The sequence below is a fragment of the Protopterus annectens genome, chromosome 1.part0 (genome assembly GCF_019279795.1).
Source record: "Protopterus annectens isolate FY-2018-M chromosome 1.part0, PAN1.0, whole genome shotgun sequence".
NCBI classification, from domain to species: Eukaryota; Metazoa; Chordata; order Ceratodontiformes; family Protopteridae; genus Protopterus; species Protopterus annectens.
In genome coordinates, this window is record NC_056725.1 from 660469328 (window position 1) to 660489615 (window position 20288).

The window sequence follows — 20288 nt, forward strand, 5'->3', positions numbered from 1 at the left end:
AATGCCCTTCTAGCTTGCCAATATACCAAAACACTTGTTCCCATAATAAGTGCCCAGGCTGTTCTTAAAAATCTAAACTAGTACTTGCTTTAATGTAATTTGGTAGTCTGTTCCAAGCATCAGCTACTCTGTCACAGAACCAGTTAGTGCACTTCTCATTCCTATAGAACCTTCTACATAGGTTATCTGATGATTCTCTAGTACTTTTTGATAACCCCAAACATTCCCAGAGGTAGTTGTCTCTAAATGCCCTATATACCTGAATCAGATCTCCTCTTAGATATTTGTAAGATATACTGTACAAGTTCAGATATTTTAGTCTGTCATAATAACTTAGATTTTCACATCCATGGATGTTTTTGGTATATTTCTGCTGTACTATTTCCAGTTTACTTGTGCGTGCTTGATTTCTTGTAGGGTTTCCATACTGTTATTCCATACTCAAGTTTGGGTTTAATGTAACTAACAAACAATGACTTCATTATTTTTGATTTCTTAGATTTTATAAATCTTTTTATATAAGCTATAGTTCTATAACTATCATTAACCAATTGGTTGATATGATTAGAAAAACTCATAGCTGAATCTACCCATATACCCAGGTCCTTAAGTGAATCTACAGTTTTAGTAACTGTGTGCTGTATTAAGTATTCACCTTTCAATTTATGTTTCACAAATCTCACATGCTTAGCTTTTGATGTATTTATCAGCGTATTATTATCCTGTGCCAAGTAGTCAATTTAGTCAAGTTATTTTGCAGACATGCCTTATCTGTAACACATGTAATCAGTTTACCCAGTTTCAGGTCATCTGTATATAGACTGTAGAACACCTCAGATGAAAAAGTTAGGTCTGAAAGATACAATCTAAACAAGTAAGGGCCTAGGACAGAGCCCTGTGGGACACCCTGACTGTAACCAAGGATTTCACCTGTCCAGTTGTTGTGTGATACTTGCCATGTCCTATTTGTAAGCCATGCAGCTGTCCATCTTATCAAGAGTACATCAATACCTAGTTGTACTAATTTGTGGATCAGTGTTTTGTGTATGACCCTGTCAAATGCTGATGTTAAATCTATATAGATTACAACACAGAACAATTTTTCATTCATAGCTGTTATTATATTGTTATAGAACATAATGTTACAGGTAGTAATAGATCTATTTTCAACATATGCATGCTGATATATGGTTTCAAGTCCCAACCTATCTAATTCTGATAATAACTTATCCAATATTACCGTCTCCATTATTTTTCCATAACATGAAAGAAGACGTAAGGGTCTATATGACTCTGGGTTTGTCCTACTCCCCTTTCCCTTAAAGGCAGGTTTAAAAATCACATGACTCCAATCTCCAGGAATCTCCCCATATTTATATGACCTAGTGAATAATAAATATAATGGTACCATAAGTTCTCGCTAAAGTGTTCTCAGGTCATTGTTACTAATTCCATCTTCTCCCTGTGCTTTGTTTGGATTCAGTTTGCGCATTTCTTTTTCAATATAATCTAATTTGATTCCAGTATCTGGGATTTCCTGGATGTCATTAGGACAACTTATCACCCCTTTTGTGGAGCCAAACTGTTTTGCATAAGATTTTGTAAATATATCTATAATCTGTTGTGTCTGAGAATAAATTTTATAATCTGCACATTATCAATTTGTGTATCTTTACTCCTTCCTCATCTTACGTAGCTATAAAAAGGTTTCCTGTTATTCTCAATATCTTTATATACATTTTCTTCAAAATTTTCCTGATTTTGTCTCACACTATGCTTAATCTGTTTGTCCAGCTTGTTTATTTCAGTTTTCAAAGTTGTAGTTTGATCTCTCTTCCATTTCTTATATTTTTTCTCTCTCACCTTAATCAGATATCTTGTTCTTATGGAAATATATTCCCCTGATGTTTTATGCATAGCTCCTGATGATAAACATTGTTTTGATTTTTTGCACTCAATAGTTTCTCTGCCAAAACTTTCCACATTCCATTTGCAGTTTTTCTACTGAACTCCTAACTCCAGTTAGTTTTACATAGTGACTGTTTTGATTCCATATAGTCTGTAATTAACCTTCTGTGCACTGGTTTAGATTTTGGTTTGGCAGAATTATTTAGCAACAAATTAACTAACCTTTATAACTCTATGATCACTATACATCAATGGTGGTAAAACTTGACTGGAAGTAACAGTAATTTCTTTCAGAACACAAACAATGTCTAGTATGTTCTGTCCCCTGGTAGTTTTGTTTGCAATCTGAAGCAATTGTTGTTCCTGAATGTACGTTGTGAATAATTTCCTTACTAATGTTGTTGAATCAATATTATTCCAGTCTGTTTCTTGTAAATTTAAGTCCCCAGCTAATATTATTCTTACCTCCTGTGTTTCATGCAAGAAATGTATGAATTCTTCTAGGTCATCTGCACTTGACTTTGGTGGTCTGTACACCCCAACTATTGTTACATGTTCCAAGGTTGTCTTTATTGTCACAGTTACACAGTCTATAGTGTTGGTGTTTTCATTGAACATGTAATAATCACAGGTCTCATAACTATCTTTAATCCGTATCATAACACCTCCTCATGATTTTTTGTTAGAATGTCTGCTACAGTAAAACAATTTATACCCTGACAGAACTGGTTTCCAGTCATTGTTCTTTAACCATATTTCATAAATAATAGCATCATCAATCTTGTGGTAACGTAGCAAATTTTCCAATAAAAAAAACTTTATTATTAATGCTCCTAGCATTAACAACCATCAGGGATGCATCAAATGTTGCTATCTGTGAACTGTTAATTTTTGATCTGGCAAAACTCCTGCCTAGTGTTTGTCAAATATTGCAAAATATCTGCTGCATAATTTCACCATCCTGTCTGAACACGTGTGCCCAAAGCTAGGCTTGGATGCTCTACACATTTCCATTTTGTAAAACAGGACATTTTTTTCCATGTAGGTATTTACCCAAACCATCTTTTCATTCACGGTGACCTGATTATCCTTTTTATAGGCGAGCTGTGAAAAATACATCCTAACACCAGTACAAGCTATACTATCTAAGAGGGCTTTCAGTTCCCTACTAACAGTCAGAGGATTCTTGTGGATGACATCATTTGTACTGACATGAATAAAAATGGATCCGTACTTCTTTACATTAAGGTGGTCCAATGCTTGTTTCATGTCTTCTGTTTTTGTTCCTGGCAAGTATAACACTATTTGATGTTCATTATCACTCTCTGCAAATATAAGTATCAGTTCCTCTAATAACAATCTTCAATTACAAGAATATCTTTGCTGGCCAGCTCTGAAGAATCTTCAGTTTCTAATACAGTAATATCTGCTCTATCAGTTGTTACGAAGGATAGATCATCATCACCATTAGTCTTATTAATCCCACTGTTTTCATTGTGTATTAAATTTTCATCCAGCTGGCATTGTAAAGCCACAGCTTGAGCCATGTAGTCAACATCTGCCTTTCTCTTCTTTTTTCATACAGTAATGTTCTTCAATCATTCCAAGTTCAGTTTTGTTTTTTTCCTTTTCACCTGCCCCTTGCCTGTTTTTTCTACCTTCTCTTTTGGAGAAATGATGCCTTTTTCTGTAGACTGAAGGTTTTCAGATAGAAAAATATTATCATTCCCTGTAACCTGTGTCTTACATGACAAAGCAGTGTCCTTTTTATAGTCATTAATCAGTTTCTTTTTCTTACTTATTTGCTGTGAACTTCTTCCTTTCTTTCTTTCTTGTTTCCTTCTAAACAAAACAGATCCTCAGATTGCTATATACTTGCACCCAGAATTCCAAAGTTGTCAGTGGCATCATTTTGTTTCATAGGGGTTGAATGACTGCTGCAGAAAATAGAGGCATCATTTCCTAAATGTGTTCTATTTGTTCTTTGCCTAACATTATTTCACCACAGTCATTAATATATGAAACAGTTCTCCAAGCCGTGCAATCATCACCATTAAGTCTAGATTTACTTCTAAAAATGGTAAGCAAATCATCCAACCTTTGACACAAGGAAAACACAGATCACCAGTGTTATCAGCTGTTACCTTTACATATGCATAGCTTTTTTTTACACTGTATAAGATATTTGTGCTTTAACAAATTGTTAATTTCATACTTTAAGGAATCCATATTCAGCTTCAAATGAATAAAATATTATAAAAGAAAAGAATAATCAGAATCAGTCAGGGTTGCCACCTTTTAAGCAGGCCAAAGTGGGACATGGGGGTGTGGCCATTATGACACTGGCCAGACCCTCTACCTTGATGTCACCACAGGAGCGGTGAAGGAGATGCTGTTATGGGTATGACGGATGGTTGCTGGAGTGGCTAGCTAGCTGGCTGCTGGAGTGACTAGCTGGTTGGTGGGAGTAGCAGCTTGATGGATGAATGACTGGATGGATGGCTTGATGGATGGATGGCTGCATGAATGAATGCCTGGCTGGATGGATAGCTGGCTGCATGAATGGATGGATGGCTGAGTGAATGGCTGCATGAATGGATGGCTGGCTTGCTGGATGAATGAATGGATGGCTGGATGAATGAATGAATGGATGGTGGGCTGGCTGGATGAATGGATGGCTGGCTGGTTGGATGAATAGATGGCTGGTTGGATGAATGGCTGGCTGATTGGCTGGATAGATGGATGGCTGGCTGGATGAATGGCTGGCTGGTTGGATGAATGGCTGGCGGACTGGCTGGATGAATGGATGGCTGGCTGGATGAATGATTGGCTTGCTGGCTCATTAGGAAAAAAAAAATCTCTGTCAATTTTTTTTAGCGGTTGTAGAAGCGCTTAAAACAAAACACTGCTACAGCTGTGATCTTTGCAGGGTTCTTCCTGCCCCAATCCCCACCTCTTTCATAAATTGCAGCCAGTTGCTGCACGTATTAAAGCACCCGGACCTAACAGGCAGCAGCTTTGCCTGCAGGTCCGGGTTGGTAACATCACTGAATTGCCATGGAAAAGCCAGAAGTAATTGCGGCTTTTCCATGGCAATTCAGTGCGATTGAAAAGCGAGACTTTTCAAGTCCCACTACTTTGCACAGCGGGCAACGGGATGAGGCAGCTCAACTGTGAGTGTCCCACTGACAACAGGACGGGTGGCAGCCTTAAAATCAGTATCCACAGAATCCAGGGAGAACTTAAATCAACTTCTATGACAAAAAAAATCACACGAGCAATATACAACTAAATAATAAAGTACAGTAAAGTTGTTCTGACCATACAAGTTCTGCAAGCCCAGACAAAAGTTGTAATTCCTTTAAGTTGCATGCTCTCAGTCACACTTCTTTTTAACAGTAAAGATCAATAAATCACAAATCAAGGTAGGACTATTTAGATATGCTCAGGAGTTTCCTCTCTGCAGTCTGTGTGAATTTATAGCTGTCTAGGCCCCTTGGGGTGGCTAGAGCTTGCCTGTCTAAAACCTATCCCTTTTTAACAACCAACAGTGAAATTAAAGGTAAAACAAAATATGAATCAAAGTAAATCTTGTTAACAAGCTAGCTCTTCCTACCAACAAACAGTGAAAAACAGTGATAAATAAAATATAAATTCAAATAAAACTTCTTACCAGTCAGCTCCAAAGTAAATCACAAACCAAGGTAGGATTATTTAGACATGCACTGCAGTCTGTTAGAGTGAATGTAATAAATCTTTGCAGGATACAAAAACACCCCATTTCATAGCACAGCAGCCACAACAGCAACATATTTCAACAAGTTTTTTTGCACAAGACTTGTTTATAAGATGCTACAAGCTCCATGGATTACAGCATTACAAAGGTTTATGAAACAGAAGCACACTTCAGTGGACAGAAAAGCTTTGGAATTATGCTGCTAGGCTTCCCATAGTTATGCGATTTTCTTTGGGAATTCTAGCAGTGGAGCAAATCTACCTAAATGTTGTTTTACTATGACAGTGATCCTTGCAAAATAAGAAGATATACATGGGATATAAATATATTTACCAGAAAAGTAGATTTTCAAGGGGTGGTCACAGACTACATGTTTCTGTGCATCCTTTCTCCACCCTACTTAATAGCTGTGTGTACTTATCTGTTATTAGTGTTCTATTAACAGTTATTTGTTGCTTTTTAATATAGTTATAGAATTTCATAATTACTTGAATAATATCTTGCCACAGTCAGAATTTCCTAGTAGTTAGGGGAGACTCCAAGAACAGAAAAAGGCTCCTGGTAGGGGTGGTTATATAAATGGATGCATTACTCACCTGTGAAGGTTCTATGTCACATTGGTATAGGATCAGCTGAAGGCTTTGCAGAGAATATATGACTTCTGACAAATCTTTGACCATGGGGAAGGCAATGCTGGTGAAATATAATCCAAATGTTATGATCTCCTGTTATAGTGACCACCCACTGAAGCTATGTCATTGTGGAAGCATATTGGATATAAATGGACTTTTTTATGAAGAAGGGTTTCTCTTCTTGAACACTTACCAGTTTTATAGTCACCTCATATATTTTATGTTTTAGCTAGACTTATCAAAATAAATGTAATTTTGTCTTACAGGTGACTGGCAGCCACAGCTTTGGGATTCATTTTCCAGAAAAAATGGTATTAAGCTTATAGGGTCTATAGTATCATTTTATTAATGATACTTTTTTATACTTTTAGTTGCTGTGTAAGGTATAGGTCAAAAGTTTAAGTAAACGGACTAGAAATTTAGGAACTAGTCATAAATGTAGCTGAAATGTACAGCTTGCTGATGATCCAAAACTGTATAGGCCATCCAACAAATAACTTAAAATGCAATACAGGTAGCTAAAGCCTTTATAGATGATGCAAGAATGGCAGTTGGCATTGTCAAATGTCTAAAAGCAACATTTATTTCAAGAAAACTGAAGTATCAATCAAATATCAGCTTGGGGCAGGAAAGTAATGTAAAAGAAACAGAGCAAGAGGGAGTGTATAAATATATAGGAACAGATGAGGAGCAACAATACAGCATGAGCAAATGAGAACAAAGCTTAGTAAGGAATATTTTTAGAAGACTGAAACTAATATTAAAATGTGCCTTGACATTGAGGAATAAATTTGAAGTTTGCCCTCCCCATTCTAACTTTCAGTTCTGGTATGATCTACTGGCTTCAATTAGCAATGGGTTATTTGGATGAGAAAAAGAGAAGACTGCTTCTTGCCTGTCAAATGATACTTAAAAAAAACAGTCCCTAGGATTCAGCAACATTCAGTGTTAATTGGCTAACATGAGACTGTCAATTAATATATGGCAGCAAGAATATCTCATTCAGAAACACAGTAAAGCTGCTATGTGAAACACTGTGCTGTCAGACCCAAGTGCTCCAGTGCTCCCCCTAGCAGAACATGCATCTCAACTGCACAAATTCACATAACCACAAACACAAAAACAGACACAGTTGTAATATGGTTTTGTATTCCCTCAGCATGATGTAAAGTTGTTTCAAGGGGAATGACTTTAAGGTTTGTAGTTCTGTTTACTTTGTTTTTGTTGTGGGCCATTATACAGTGTCATTAGGCTGTCACAAAAGCAGATTTATTTTTTCTGTTATGAATGATGACATTACTGCAGAATTGCTTCAACAGGATACTGTTAAAGGGAACCATTGTCTGTGCTGATGCACTTGAGAATGCCAGACACTGGGTAGCTTTTATATGTTACTTGTTTAACAGTTTTGCCTGATTTGGAAGTGATGGATTCTACTGTGAAATATTTAGAGCATTCATCAAGAAAGCTAGAAGAGAATCTGTGTTGTTCTATGGCCCAGAAAAGCAAATGTATATATCAGTACAAAAAGTCTCAGGCACCTAAGCTCTTCATTGCACTGTAGTCACCTGGCCATAATCAGGGCTTTTATCCCTATGTCACTGCAACTAGCAGTCAGTGTTGTGCCTTTAAGAATGTACTTTCTTGATGATGGAGTAGTGCTACCATCTTTACAACACTCATATCTAATAAGCTTAGAGGCACCTGGGGTAGTTCTCTGCCAGGTATTATTGATACTAAATTGTTCCCTCTTTTGTACAAGGTGATTGTTTACTAGCTCCTCCTCTGTCTGTGCCAATGTGATTGATATAGGAATTATGTATTCTGTTATTGTGTAGACATAATCTGTAATGTTGACATATACCTTTTAAAAAGAATATATTCTACAAGTAAGCTGCTTAACCTGTTAATTGAAGTAAGGCCTACTGCTTTTGCTACAAAATAGTTGAGAAGATAGCAGTCCTTGCCTTGCAGGACACAGTAAAGTCTGATGGACAGTTGTTGATGCCTTTTGTCAAGTGCAGCTGTGCTAGTATCCAGTGGGTGCACTAAGGTTTGTTTTTTGATTAGTCAGTTGGTTATACTGATATTGATATTTAATGTCTACAATGTTGCAGAAGTACTTCAAGAATGAGTGTGTGCTATATACCTGAGTACCTGCAAAATAAGCAAGCCTTTTTAATGTAATAGATAAGTTTTGTGTCATTTCTTGGGAATAAAAAAGTCCCAGTAGTAATATTTTATTGATGTATCATTCTACTGAAAGTCATGTCTTTCAATGTAATAACATGTTTAATGTGTTCTAAAATCAGTTTGTGAAACAAACTCCTATGAATCATAGACAGAAATTAAATATCCAAGTGATTACATTGCTGCAAATGCCAAACTGCTTCCTTGCTTCCTGTTGAATTATTGTGAACACAGAGAACCCTGCATGTCTGTTGACAAGAGCGTTTTTATCTGTCTCCAGCTATAAACGAAGGCCACAGTTGATATGACACTGTCATTGGACTGCGTATCCTCTGCATGAATCATCAACATGACTTACTAAGATGTACTTTGGTAAGATTTCATAAATATTTTTTAATTGCAATAAAGTGGCTCTGTTAATAATTTAACATTCATTGTGTCTGTAATATATCACTGTAAACATCAGTGTCTTGGTAGCTAATGTATTTCTTAGCTTTCTTTTAGCTTGCACAATCCACACAAAACTTGCATTACTGTTCCATTAAGGCAGCTGTTACTTAGCATTAATGGATTCTTCAGCTATTCAGTCTAGACGAAGGGTTCCTTACATTATAAATCAATTGGATAATAAAAGTCGTCATCAAAGAACAGACTTGGTACTCTGGTGTAATATTGCATTTAATTTTGTCGGTCAGCAATAAAACCTTTTTAATTTCCTTTCTTCTTCTTTAGGGCTTAAGGTGACCAATAGGAAAGTGTTTCAGCTGCATTTTACGTTCACACAATTTAAATTTCTAACACCTGAGATAAAGGTAGATTGTTTTTCTCTGTTTATCTGGATCTGTGATGCTTCCACAACTCCTTGTGTATGGAAAAGAAATGCCTGGAATTAGTGCGAAAGCTGCTCTGCCGACTGTAGCCACCCCATTCTAAGAAGACATTCTAAGAAGGCACGGAATTCTGTATACTGCCACTTACAACACTTTTTCTGTGACCAAAATTCCTGTTGGATTTTTTTAATTAACAGTAATCAGTCCCTTTCATCCAGCTGTGTGGACCACAAAAATATATCCAGGAGACCTAATGACAGTATAGGAGTTAGATATACAAACAAAGCACACTTGTGTAAAACAAAGAAATATGGAGCACTGCTGTCAGCATTCTTAATTCCAGTTTTATGTTTGTAACCATGTAGAAATAACAAGAAACAATGATTCAGGAAGTGAATCTGAATAATTTTACTGGGCTTGAACGGGAAAGCATTTTGAAGGTCTTGTATCGAGATCAGGAGCTACGTGAAACTGAAGCAAAACGGATAAGGTATTTACTTTTTCATTTTTTTCCCACTTGTGGCTTCTGCATAAACATGTTTTCTCATATAAATTTCAGTTTTAAAGCAATGCATTAAATTAATCAGCACTGCATCAAATTTATTCAGAGTAACATGCCTGTTAACAATAACAGCATTTCCTTTAAAACTGTTCTTTAACTGACTCCTCTGAAAGTGTGAAGCTACTTTGAGAAGATAAATCCATTCATCATCACTGTAATTTTCTTTTGGCAATTTGTGAGTAATGATTTCAATTACTTATTATTTAAGTGTACTAACCTTTTAAAAAATGCATTGGGATTTTCTTGTAGGTTTCATAGCCATGAGATTTTTTTTCTTCAGTTACATTAATGCATTTTACAGAAATAGGAGATTAAAGACTCATACACTTCCTGAGTTTCTTATGAAGCCCTATAATATCTGTACTCCTTTCAGAAGTTAGGATAATATCATCTTCTGCCATTCTTTAACAATGACTGCTTCTGAATTAGTGCTGTGCCTTTCAGCCTTTCCTAGCTCTGTCTATTATTACTGTGTTTTTAGACTTGCAGCTATACCAGTCACAGTACCATTGTCCCACCATCCTATGTGTACAATATTGCTGCTTCATTTCCCTGAATTTCTCTTCTGTTAGTTGCTGCTCATGCTCACATAACTGACTACAAACTCCAGTTAAATACTCCTCATAATGTTAATTCTTTTCAGGAGCTTAAGATGTCTGCCATTATTTTCTTTCCAGAATGAAATGTTTGCTTAGGACTTTCCATATTAGACCTTACTGTGTGATAAAGTTCACTGGGAATCTTCACTATGCAGAGAGCTGTTTGTCTTTCTGTATTTTAATAGTGCGCCTATAAGGCAGCATGCTACTGAATTTGCAGTTAATTGCTGTGTTTTTGATTGTCCATTGTCTGGTACTCACTCTTTCTCCATATATATATATATATATATATATATATATATATATATATATATATGTGGACTTATTATTGCATTACCAAAAGGTCGACTGTCAAAACATCGGCACTAGAACAGCGTAATTATAAAACATTGAACTATTAAAATAATGAACCTTGAAACATCAAAACATGTACTGGTCATGTCAGCCAGTACACAGATGTCCTATAAAGATCGCTCTACACTTAGACCTTAACCTAGTCCACTAAAATGCAAAATTAAACACAATACTACACTTTAATCAACACTTTTGCAGGGGAGCCCATCCCCACTGCACTGCGATCTCCATTCAAAAATCAAGAAAAACCTACACTTGTTTCATTAAGTGTTCTGTTTACATGGGGCAGTTTGTTATAAGTCTAGCGTGATCTCCAACCAAAATGTCTGTGTATTTCCTGACATGTGCATTATGTACTTTGATGATACAAGTTTTGCTATTTTAACAGTTTGATCTTACCAAACTTATACTGTTCTGGTCTCGATATTCTATAACTTGACGTTTTCGTTATGCAAGAATATGAAGGAGATTCATATATATATATGTATATGTATGTACTCACGCAGTGGATATAAAAAGTTTACACACCCCTGTTAAAATGCCATATTTTTGTGATATAAATGAGACCTCAATAAATAATTTCAAAACTTTTCCCACCTTTAATGTGACATATAACCTGTACAATTCAATTGAAAAACAAATCTCTTAGGGGAAAAAACATATACTGCCACTTCTTTTGGTGATGTGAAGTTCTAATTTTGCGCCAAACATACCTTTTAGAATTGTGGCCAAAAAGTTCAACCTTGGTCTCATCAGACCATAACATATTTTCCCACATGCTTTTGGGAGACTTGATGTATTGTTTTGCAAATTTTAGCCAGGACTGGATGTTTTTTCTGTGTAAGAAAAGGGTTCCGTCTTGCAATCCTACCCCATAGCTCAGACATATGGAGAATATGGGAGATTGTCGTCACATGTAGTACACAACCACTACTTGCCTGAAATGCCTGCAGCTCCTTCAGTGTTGCCGTAGGTCTCTTGGCAGCCACCCTGACCAGTTTTCGTTTTGTCTTTTCATCAGTTTTGAAGGGATATCCAGTTCTTTGCACTGTCACTGTTATCCCATATTTTCTCCACTTTTTGATGACTGTCTTCACTGTGTTCCATGGTATATTCAATGCTGTGGAAATTTTTTTTATACCCTTCTCCTGACTGATACCTTTCAACAATGAGATCCCTTTGATGCTTTGTAAGCTCTCTGCGAACCATGGCTTTTGCTGTGGCAAGCAACTGAGTAAATGTCAGGAAAATCCTACTAGGACAGCTGAACTTTATTTGGGGTTAATCAGTCTTTCTTTAATTGATGGCAGGTGTGTACCCAAAAAGTCTGAATGTTGTAATTAAAGCAAAAGGTGCTTCAACAAAGTATTAGTTTAAGGGTGTGCATACTTATGCAACCAGCTTATTGTACATTCCCCCTAACAGATTTGTTTGTTTTTCAATTGAATTGTACAGGTTATAGGTGACATTAAAGGTGGGAAAAATTTTGAAATTATTTATTGTGATCTCATTTTTTTATATCACAAAAACATGGCATTTTAACAGGGGTATGTAAACTTTTTATATCCACTGTATATGTATATGTATACATTTATATAATCTTGCTTGACTTGCTGTTTTATGCCTGACTGTTGCTGATCTCTGTCTGCATTTATTTTTAACACCCACCCCTCGTGATGCTGTTGTGCTTTTAAACTTGTCGGCTTTTGAGTTGCCCACATCCACTAAAAATCTGATTTTAGACACTCCTTCCAGATTAATCTCATCAGCTAATTCTACTGAGCACTGAGAGATCAGCTGGGAAGGTCCTGCCCCTTAATCTCTTAAACTCAAATTATCTTATGTTTCCTACCTTCCCACTTAACTAAAAAATACACTTTATTCAACTGCTTTTTACTGTATTTGTGTTCTTCAAATTGCTCAGTTGCATTTAATGTACTGTATTTAGTACTGCTTGTTAGTATCCTAATTACATTGCAACTTTTATTCTAAGCCTTTTAGCTCTGATTTAGGCACTTAGGCTACAAAACAGTTATTTTACATTAAGAAAGTTTTTTGTCTACACTCTTGTGGGAGGAGAGTGTAGCCTCCACCCTTCTGAGCTGGGAATTACTGGTGAAAGTTTATTTTGCCTGTTATTCTAAGTGTCTTTTTTCTGGTTTAAGTTCTTGGGCTCCAAACCAGTTATTTTACATTAGAAACATTTGTGGTCTACACTCTTGTGGTAGGAGAGGATAGCCTTCACCCTTCTGAGATGGAAATTGCTGGTTGAAGGTTTATTTTTGTCTGTTATTTTTAAAAGTGTCTTACTACTTTTAATCTGTGTAGATCCAGTATAACTCTGTCATAGTCCATGTGGGTGTTAATGACCCGAGACATACCTCCCTTGACTACATGAAGTGAGACATGATTGAGCTCACTAATTATGTGTCTCAGGCAGGCTTGAGACTAGCACTGACAAGCATACTACCTTCTCCAAGGATGATGCCACATTACCAGCATAAAATGCTTAATTTTAACAATTGGCTCAGCTTCTGGTGTCAGTCCAAGGGGGTACAATATTTGACAGCCTGGGAGGACATGGTTGACAGACCATGCTGCTTTGCCAGGGATGGTCTGCACTTATCCTGTCTAGGCTTTTGGATGTTGTCAAGGACCTTTTTCACCCTTGTAATGCTTTTTTAGGCAATCCCAAACTCATAAACATCCCAACTTAATTGAACTTACAGTGGAATATCTGAAGGTGATACTGCTCAATGCTAGAAGTCTTAACAAGGGTCCACTCCCTGCAAGTCTTCCTCTTCCTGGAGAGTGTAGACATCAGTACCCCAGCAGTGCAAGGTTATAATGCCTTTCGCACCTTTAGATGTGCTACTGCACAGGAGGGAACTAAAGGTGGACGAGTCTCAGTGTACATTAAAACCAACCTCACATCCAGACTAGTTAAAGTGTATGGCCCACTGGAATTCATACATGTGCAACTCATCATAAACAGACACTCATACCATATCCTTGCAGCCTGCATGTCCCAGGAAACCCATACTACCTATCTCAATATAATAGAATTCCTCACCGTTCAACCCAGTAAGATATTCTTGGGAGATCTCAACTACCCCTCTATAGATCAGGAATCCTTCACCACTTCTAATGCACAACCCCAACATTTCCTAAACTTTGTTAATACCAACATCCTGGAACAGTTGGAACATTCTCCTACCAGGGGTACAAACATCCTTGACCTCGTACTCACGAACATGGGGGCCAAAGTTCCTCACCCAATGTAATTTCTTCCCTCATCAGATCTGACCATAAAGCTCTATTGCTTGAAATAAAAAATTAAATCCGGGGGTCCAGTGAAACCAAAAACCTTTATGAATTATTCTTAGGGTAACCTCTCTCTGTTAAGCAGCACCTTGGCTAAATTCCAAGCACCCCCAGTAAAAACCATAGCATATGCTGAGCTATTTACAAAATCTCTGTACAGCCATATTGCTAGCTGTATAGCGCGAGCTGTTCTCACTCGTATTAAGAATAAGACAAACTCAAAAGATAAGCTACCCAGGTGGAATCACAATATCAATTGGTTATACAACATAAGAATCCTTCTCAGGTAAAGGACAATTGTTAAGCATTCTACAGTTATGTCTGCAACCTCAGGGGAAATATGCAGCAATCTGCAGAACTTTGTAAGTGGCATCACTCACTTTGAACTAGAGGCTATTACCTACCTTTTGGCTGACAGTTCAGCTCATATTTCTCCCTCAACTACCCCTGATAGTCCAAAGGAAATACCACATACCACAATCCTTCCAATCATTACTAGGGACCAGGTAATCCATGCACTTTCCAAGGCCTAAAACACTGCATTAACGGGCCCCTAAAATATAATGGGATGCTTAATAAATAGGGTGAAATATGGCCTTTCCGGTCCACTTGAATCACTTTTTAACTGGAGCATTCAGTCAGGTTTTGTGTCCAAAGAATGGAAGATGGCTACAGCCATTCCCCTGCACAAAGGAGGTCCAACCACTGATCAGGGCAAATACAGGCACATGAATCTGATCAGACTCACGTGTAAGCCCATGGAAAAAAATTGAGGACATAGGTAACCTACAAATGCTGGACCCATCACAGTTCAACCTTGGTAAAGGAAGGTCATGCCTATTAAATCTGGTAGACTTTTTCGAGAGTTTCACCAAAGCACTGGACAAAGACAAGACTGTGCTCACAGCTTTCCTCCACCTGGCCAAGGGTTTTGATACAATACCCCATTCGGGCATTATAAATAAGTTCACTAATTTAGGTATAAGCCCTTTTAGCACCTGCTGGATAGCTAGCTGGCTCACTGCTAGGACCGAGGAGGTCAAAATAGGTGAGATCACCTTCTCCAAGAGGCTGTCACTGGTGGACTCCTCCAGGGCTTGGTGCCAGGCCCATTTTTTTTGGCATCTGTTACTCTGAAATGGAGGCAAATGCTGAAGATTTATGGCTGACTAAGTTTGCAGATGATTGCAAGCTGGGAGTTATCATTGACTCCCTTGCAGACTCTAGCATTCTTCAAGAAGGCCTATCTGTGACTAAAAAATGGTGCCAAAGCCATGGTCTTAAATTCAGTGCTAAGAAATGCATAATTATACTCTTTGGGAAGTCAACCATCTCCGCTAATTGCCATGTTGATAATACACCCCTAAGAGTGTCACGGATTTGGGTACACACAATGACAGTAGCTTTACCTTCAACCATCACATGGTCACAGTGATGAGGAAATCCTTTTATGTTGCACAACTTGTAAGTAAGGGTATGGCATGTAGGTCCAAGAAGTCATTATCCCACTGCACTCTGCCCTTATCAGAATAATTATTAGAGTACAGTGCTTCCTTTCATTCAGCACATGACTAGGCATATGCAGCAACTAGAGCGACCTCAGAGGTTCCTTACAAAAAGAATACAAGGTGTAACAAACCTGCCTTATGTAGAGTTCCTTAAAGCCCTTTCCTTCTACTCAGTCTCATATAGATTGCTGAGGGGTAATCTATGTTTGACTTACAAGGTATCTGCAAACTCAACACTTACGAATCTCCTGCATATTCATAAGTTAGACAGTACCAGAAATACAAGGTTTAGGGACCTGAGTTTTGTCTGTGACTTGACGAGAACATGCTTAAGAGAAAGATGTGTCTCAGAGACTGCCCCTCCTATGGAACAAGCTTCACATCCATGTGAAGCTGAATTTGTCTATTACCCCGTTTAAGCGCAACATAGACCAACGGATGGGGAATAGGAAATTTACACTTGGCCTGTCATGTATGTCTGTTATGGACAGAGGTAACTTATAAATGCCTGGCTCTCAGTGTCCTAGTTGGATACAGGGCATCATTATTCTTTCAGGGAAACTTGGCTAGGTTTAGAAAGGTCCCTGGGTTGTTAGCCTAGTAACAGTCTATGAATCTATGAATGAGTTCTATGCACTACTTTATAGTTTTATTGCTAGATCAGCTATTATCCTGTGTGCACTTTTTTATATTGTCAGTTATAGCAGTATAATAAATTGCACATAAATTATGAGCAGATTCTAAGACCTTTAGAAAAACAAAAAGATGCATCAGATAAAAAAAAATCTGCTTTGCTGATTCTGAATGTCTTATACCATCAACTGAATTTCCTAACAGGTTACTAGAAATTGAGCAGAAAAGGACTCCGCAAAGGAAATGTAAGTCAATACTGTAAAGATAGCTTCTGCTGAAAGTTAGGAACACAGAAGTCCGTTACACTGCTCATTATAACCTGCACTTCCTGATTTATGGAAGAGAAAGAAAAGGAGGGGTGCGCTTCAGATGGACTATACTGTTAAACAACAATGCAGATAAAATAGTTTTGTTTTAATTATGTAGTTTGTGTTTTATATTTTTAGCATAAAGGGTTTAATTTCTTTGTCCTGTACTGGAAGCATAAAATTGTTGGACATAAGTGTCTGTTTTTCAGACTTCCATTTGCTGTAGTTAGGTTGAATGTGGAAAGCTAAAAACATAACGTAAACTTGTTTTTCTTGACAGTTGGTGGATGCTCTGAACAGATAATTAACTCTGCGTATATATTGGAAGAATGAAACCACAACTTTACAGGGCTGTGTGCTTCCGCTGACCTAATCTTTCCAAGAGACGGACATTTAATAAGAATACTCCAGCTACCTGGCAGTATATCACTGAATATGCACAGATCACACTTGTGGGTTTTATTTGTGCAACTTCCATTCTATACTTCATGATATGAACACATCATTAAAGTCAAGCTTCCCAGTCACTGTTGAATTTGGACAGTTCTGTCCAGTAGATCCTTCATTGGTAAAAATAAGTAAATAATAAGCTGGGAACTAACTGTGTTTGCTGGTACCAGTCCTTAAAAATGTGACTGGTAAGGATCCAGCTTGCTTTTGCTTATACCAGATTACAGTAGTTTCTGGGTAAATCTGTTTAGGAAAAAGTTTTTGTTGCATGAAGTATATATAGCTTCATAGGGCTGTACATGGGATTTATCTTTGTTGCTACTATAATATAATATATGAAATATAATATAATATAATGCGCAGCACCTCTACACAAGATTATTAAAATACCTAATATGTGTTTGTATTACAGTGAGCAGTGTTAATCCTTCCTTAATTCTGTGGTATTCTTATTTGACCATCAGAGTAAATGGTTTGCCTACTCCTAAAAGGTGCTTAAGGCCAGTATGTATGATAATCAGCTTTGTGGCATACAGGGATTAAGCCTTTTCTACAACTCAAATTACCTAAGTATAAATCGTGATTTACAACTGGGTGGGTGTGGTGGAACTGAATGTCTAGTGTTGGCGTTCCTACCCTGAGGAATGGAGTGATGGTCTAGTCGGCTGCTTTGACACATTCAAGTAGAGGCTTGCAGGCAGTCAGGTTGCAGCCATTAACTGAAAAGTACCTCTCAGCCTCCTAGCACAAGACATCTGGACAAAGTCAGAAATAATGGGGAGACAGAGGCCCCCAAAGAGAGAGTTTAAATATTGCTTCTGTAAACTTAAAAGTTTGCTTGAATAACAGGTTTTGTATTAGTATACACTTTTTGAAGGATTGAAACTCAAATGTTTATCATTATTTAGTGATTTCAGTCCTCCATGATTTGCCTTAAAAACTGGTGAACAGAAAAAAAATATGAGGCAAAAGTCTGGACATTTTGTGAAAATCTCAACAGTTAAGAGGTATGAACCAAAGATATGGGCATAGCTTGCCAAGCTGAAAGTGGCAGCCCTCATTAGCATGTAGTTGGAAGCATTTGTATGTAGGAGAGGGAATAGATGGCTTTTGTGGTGAAGCAGCAACTACCTCAGCCAATAGGGTAGAGTTAGAACCTCATTAAACAACCTCATTGCTAGATAAGAGCAAGGCATATACACCTTCATGGGTGTCTGGCTAATTGTCCCTTCTGGTTGGCAATCATCTCTACTTCAGAGACTGCCCAAGTAATTGTGGAACAAATGTGCTCAAGACTGTTGGGTTGCTGATATTCAGCAGGTGAAGAAGAAGAAGAAAAAATCACCTGGAAAATAATAAGACTGTAAGGAAAAAAAACAGTCTGCATTCTAGTATGAAATATCAAGAATTAGAATTTTACATTTTAATCGCTGTGGTTTTCACATGGTATGAACTTGCAATTTTATATGCAAAGTTGTATACTTCATTCTCAGAGTATATGCCTCTCATTTGGAGATCCAAACCCATGTCAGTGATGATTTAAAAAAAATACTTGGCATACTTAACTGTACAGGCAATCATAAACCATACTTCTGGCTATAAAGGAGCTGACAGGTATCTTCAAGCTGCTGTAAACTACAATGTATGTGTGTTAACTGTGAGATTTAAAGCATCTTTCTCATGTTGTCCAGCATCATACTTGGATTTTTTTGTTTGTTGGGTATATTATATTTAGAGCAAAAAGTTTAGGAAGCATTAAAATTGGTTTACCTTCAAAATGTTGACCGTCACATCGTCGAAACCACTTTCACGAACTCTGAACTGTAACTTCTCAAAACCTCAAACACGATACTCTGAACTGCAAAATCACGCCCCCTTTTTGACCCATGTTAGCACTTGTTTTTAGGTATGGAGCAGTCGGAAATGTTGATATTAGCTTTTTTTTTTCGTCTTTCTGACATTTCGGCAGTATGGATTTCGCGGAAATGTTTCTGCAATTTGCACATTCGACTATGTGCATTCAACATTTTGAAGGTTAACAATTAAAAACACTTAACTTGTGGACTAAATTATTGTCAGGAAGAATTCCTGTTTAATTCTAATTGCTTTCTAATTTTTTTCGGTAAATGTCATTGAATTAAGGTGTGTGGTTGATCTCTTTACAGATTAAACACGTAGACTGAGTGGTTACTTTAAAAGCCCACAGACAAACTCAGGATGATTGAAACTTTCAGTTGACTTGGCTATGACCTGAGTCACACTACTCCCTGTATTTTATTTTGATATGATAACTTGGATTTCAATGTTTAAAACTGTAAAGTATACAGTGGCCAGGGTGTAGCCAGGCATACTCTTTGTACTCTGAGTAAATTTTTTCTGAACATCACATCAATATGGCTTTTTTCAGTCATATTATGTCTACAACTATATAAATGAATGCCTCCGACAACAGGTGCAATATTACTAATCTAAAAACAATATTGAAGAATGTTACGGGGGGGGGGAGTAGGAAATATGTATGTGAATGGTGGAGTGAAGAGTAAAGGAGTCAGAACCCAGCTGTTTTAACAACGTCAGCTTCATTGTCCAGATGATGTGTATTTTTTTAAGATATATCCTGGACATTCGGTGTGATTTGTTCACTTCAGGAATTCTGATCACTAAGTAAATACAACTTTGTGGAGTAGCTGTTAAAAAAGAGCTCCCACAGATACACATTAATAACTTAAAATGTGGCCATCTGGAGTAAAGAGAACAAAAGTATAAGGTACCCATTATTAGAAACTGTAGTTTTAGAAAAAAACATGATGTTCATCATTAGATCACTGCTGTCATAGCATGAAGCTGTATGTGATGTATTCTGTCAATGATCAGGCATCTGGCCAATATACAAATGCTTTTGGGCAATTTCCTCACAAGAGTGCTGGTAAAAAAAATAGATACAGGTGCCAAAATTCAGAACTTTCTTGCAGTTGAAGAGTTCAGTCAGATGCCTTGTCTACACTGCAACTTCAGTTTCAACATTCTGCTTGCACTTCAGCTTTCTGTGGAGCTAAGCACCCCTCTGGGAACCTTCCATTACATTTTGACTGAAGAATGTGGAAAAGTTTTGTTTTATGTTTACCAGAAGAGAAAAATGCGCCTGTGGTAAACAGATGCCATGTAAAGATTCCTACACAGCCTGGCTTTTTTTTTGGGGGGGGGGCCCACAATGTCCATTCAATGTCCATTCGTGCAATATTTGCCTTTCCTTT

General features: G+C 37.3%; 1 protein-coding gene across 6 annotated transcripts in view; it reads left to right on the plus strand.

Annotated features, from left to right (window-relative positions):
• SYTL3 (synaptotagmin like 3) overlaps positions 1-20288 on the plus strand; it is a 1329495-nt gene that overhangs the window by 701407 nt on the left and 607800 nt on the right. For 5 of the 6 annotated variants that reach the window (XM_044061986.1, XM_044062018.1, XM_044062000.1 and 2 more), the window contains 2 exons: positions 8747-8838; positions 9199-9786. In XM_044061986.1, the coding sequence (XP_043917921.1) occupies positions 9677-9786 (110 nt within the window). In that variant the 5' untranslated portion in view covers positions 8747-8838; positions 9199-9676. The remainder of the gene's footprint in view (positions 1-8746; positions 8839-9198; positions 9787-20288) is intronic. The other variant, XM_044061992.1, reaches the window with a different exon arrangement.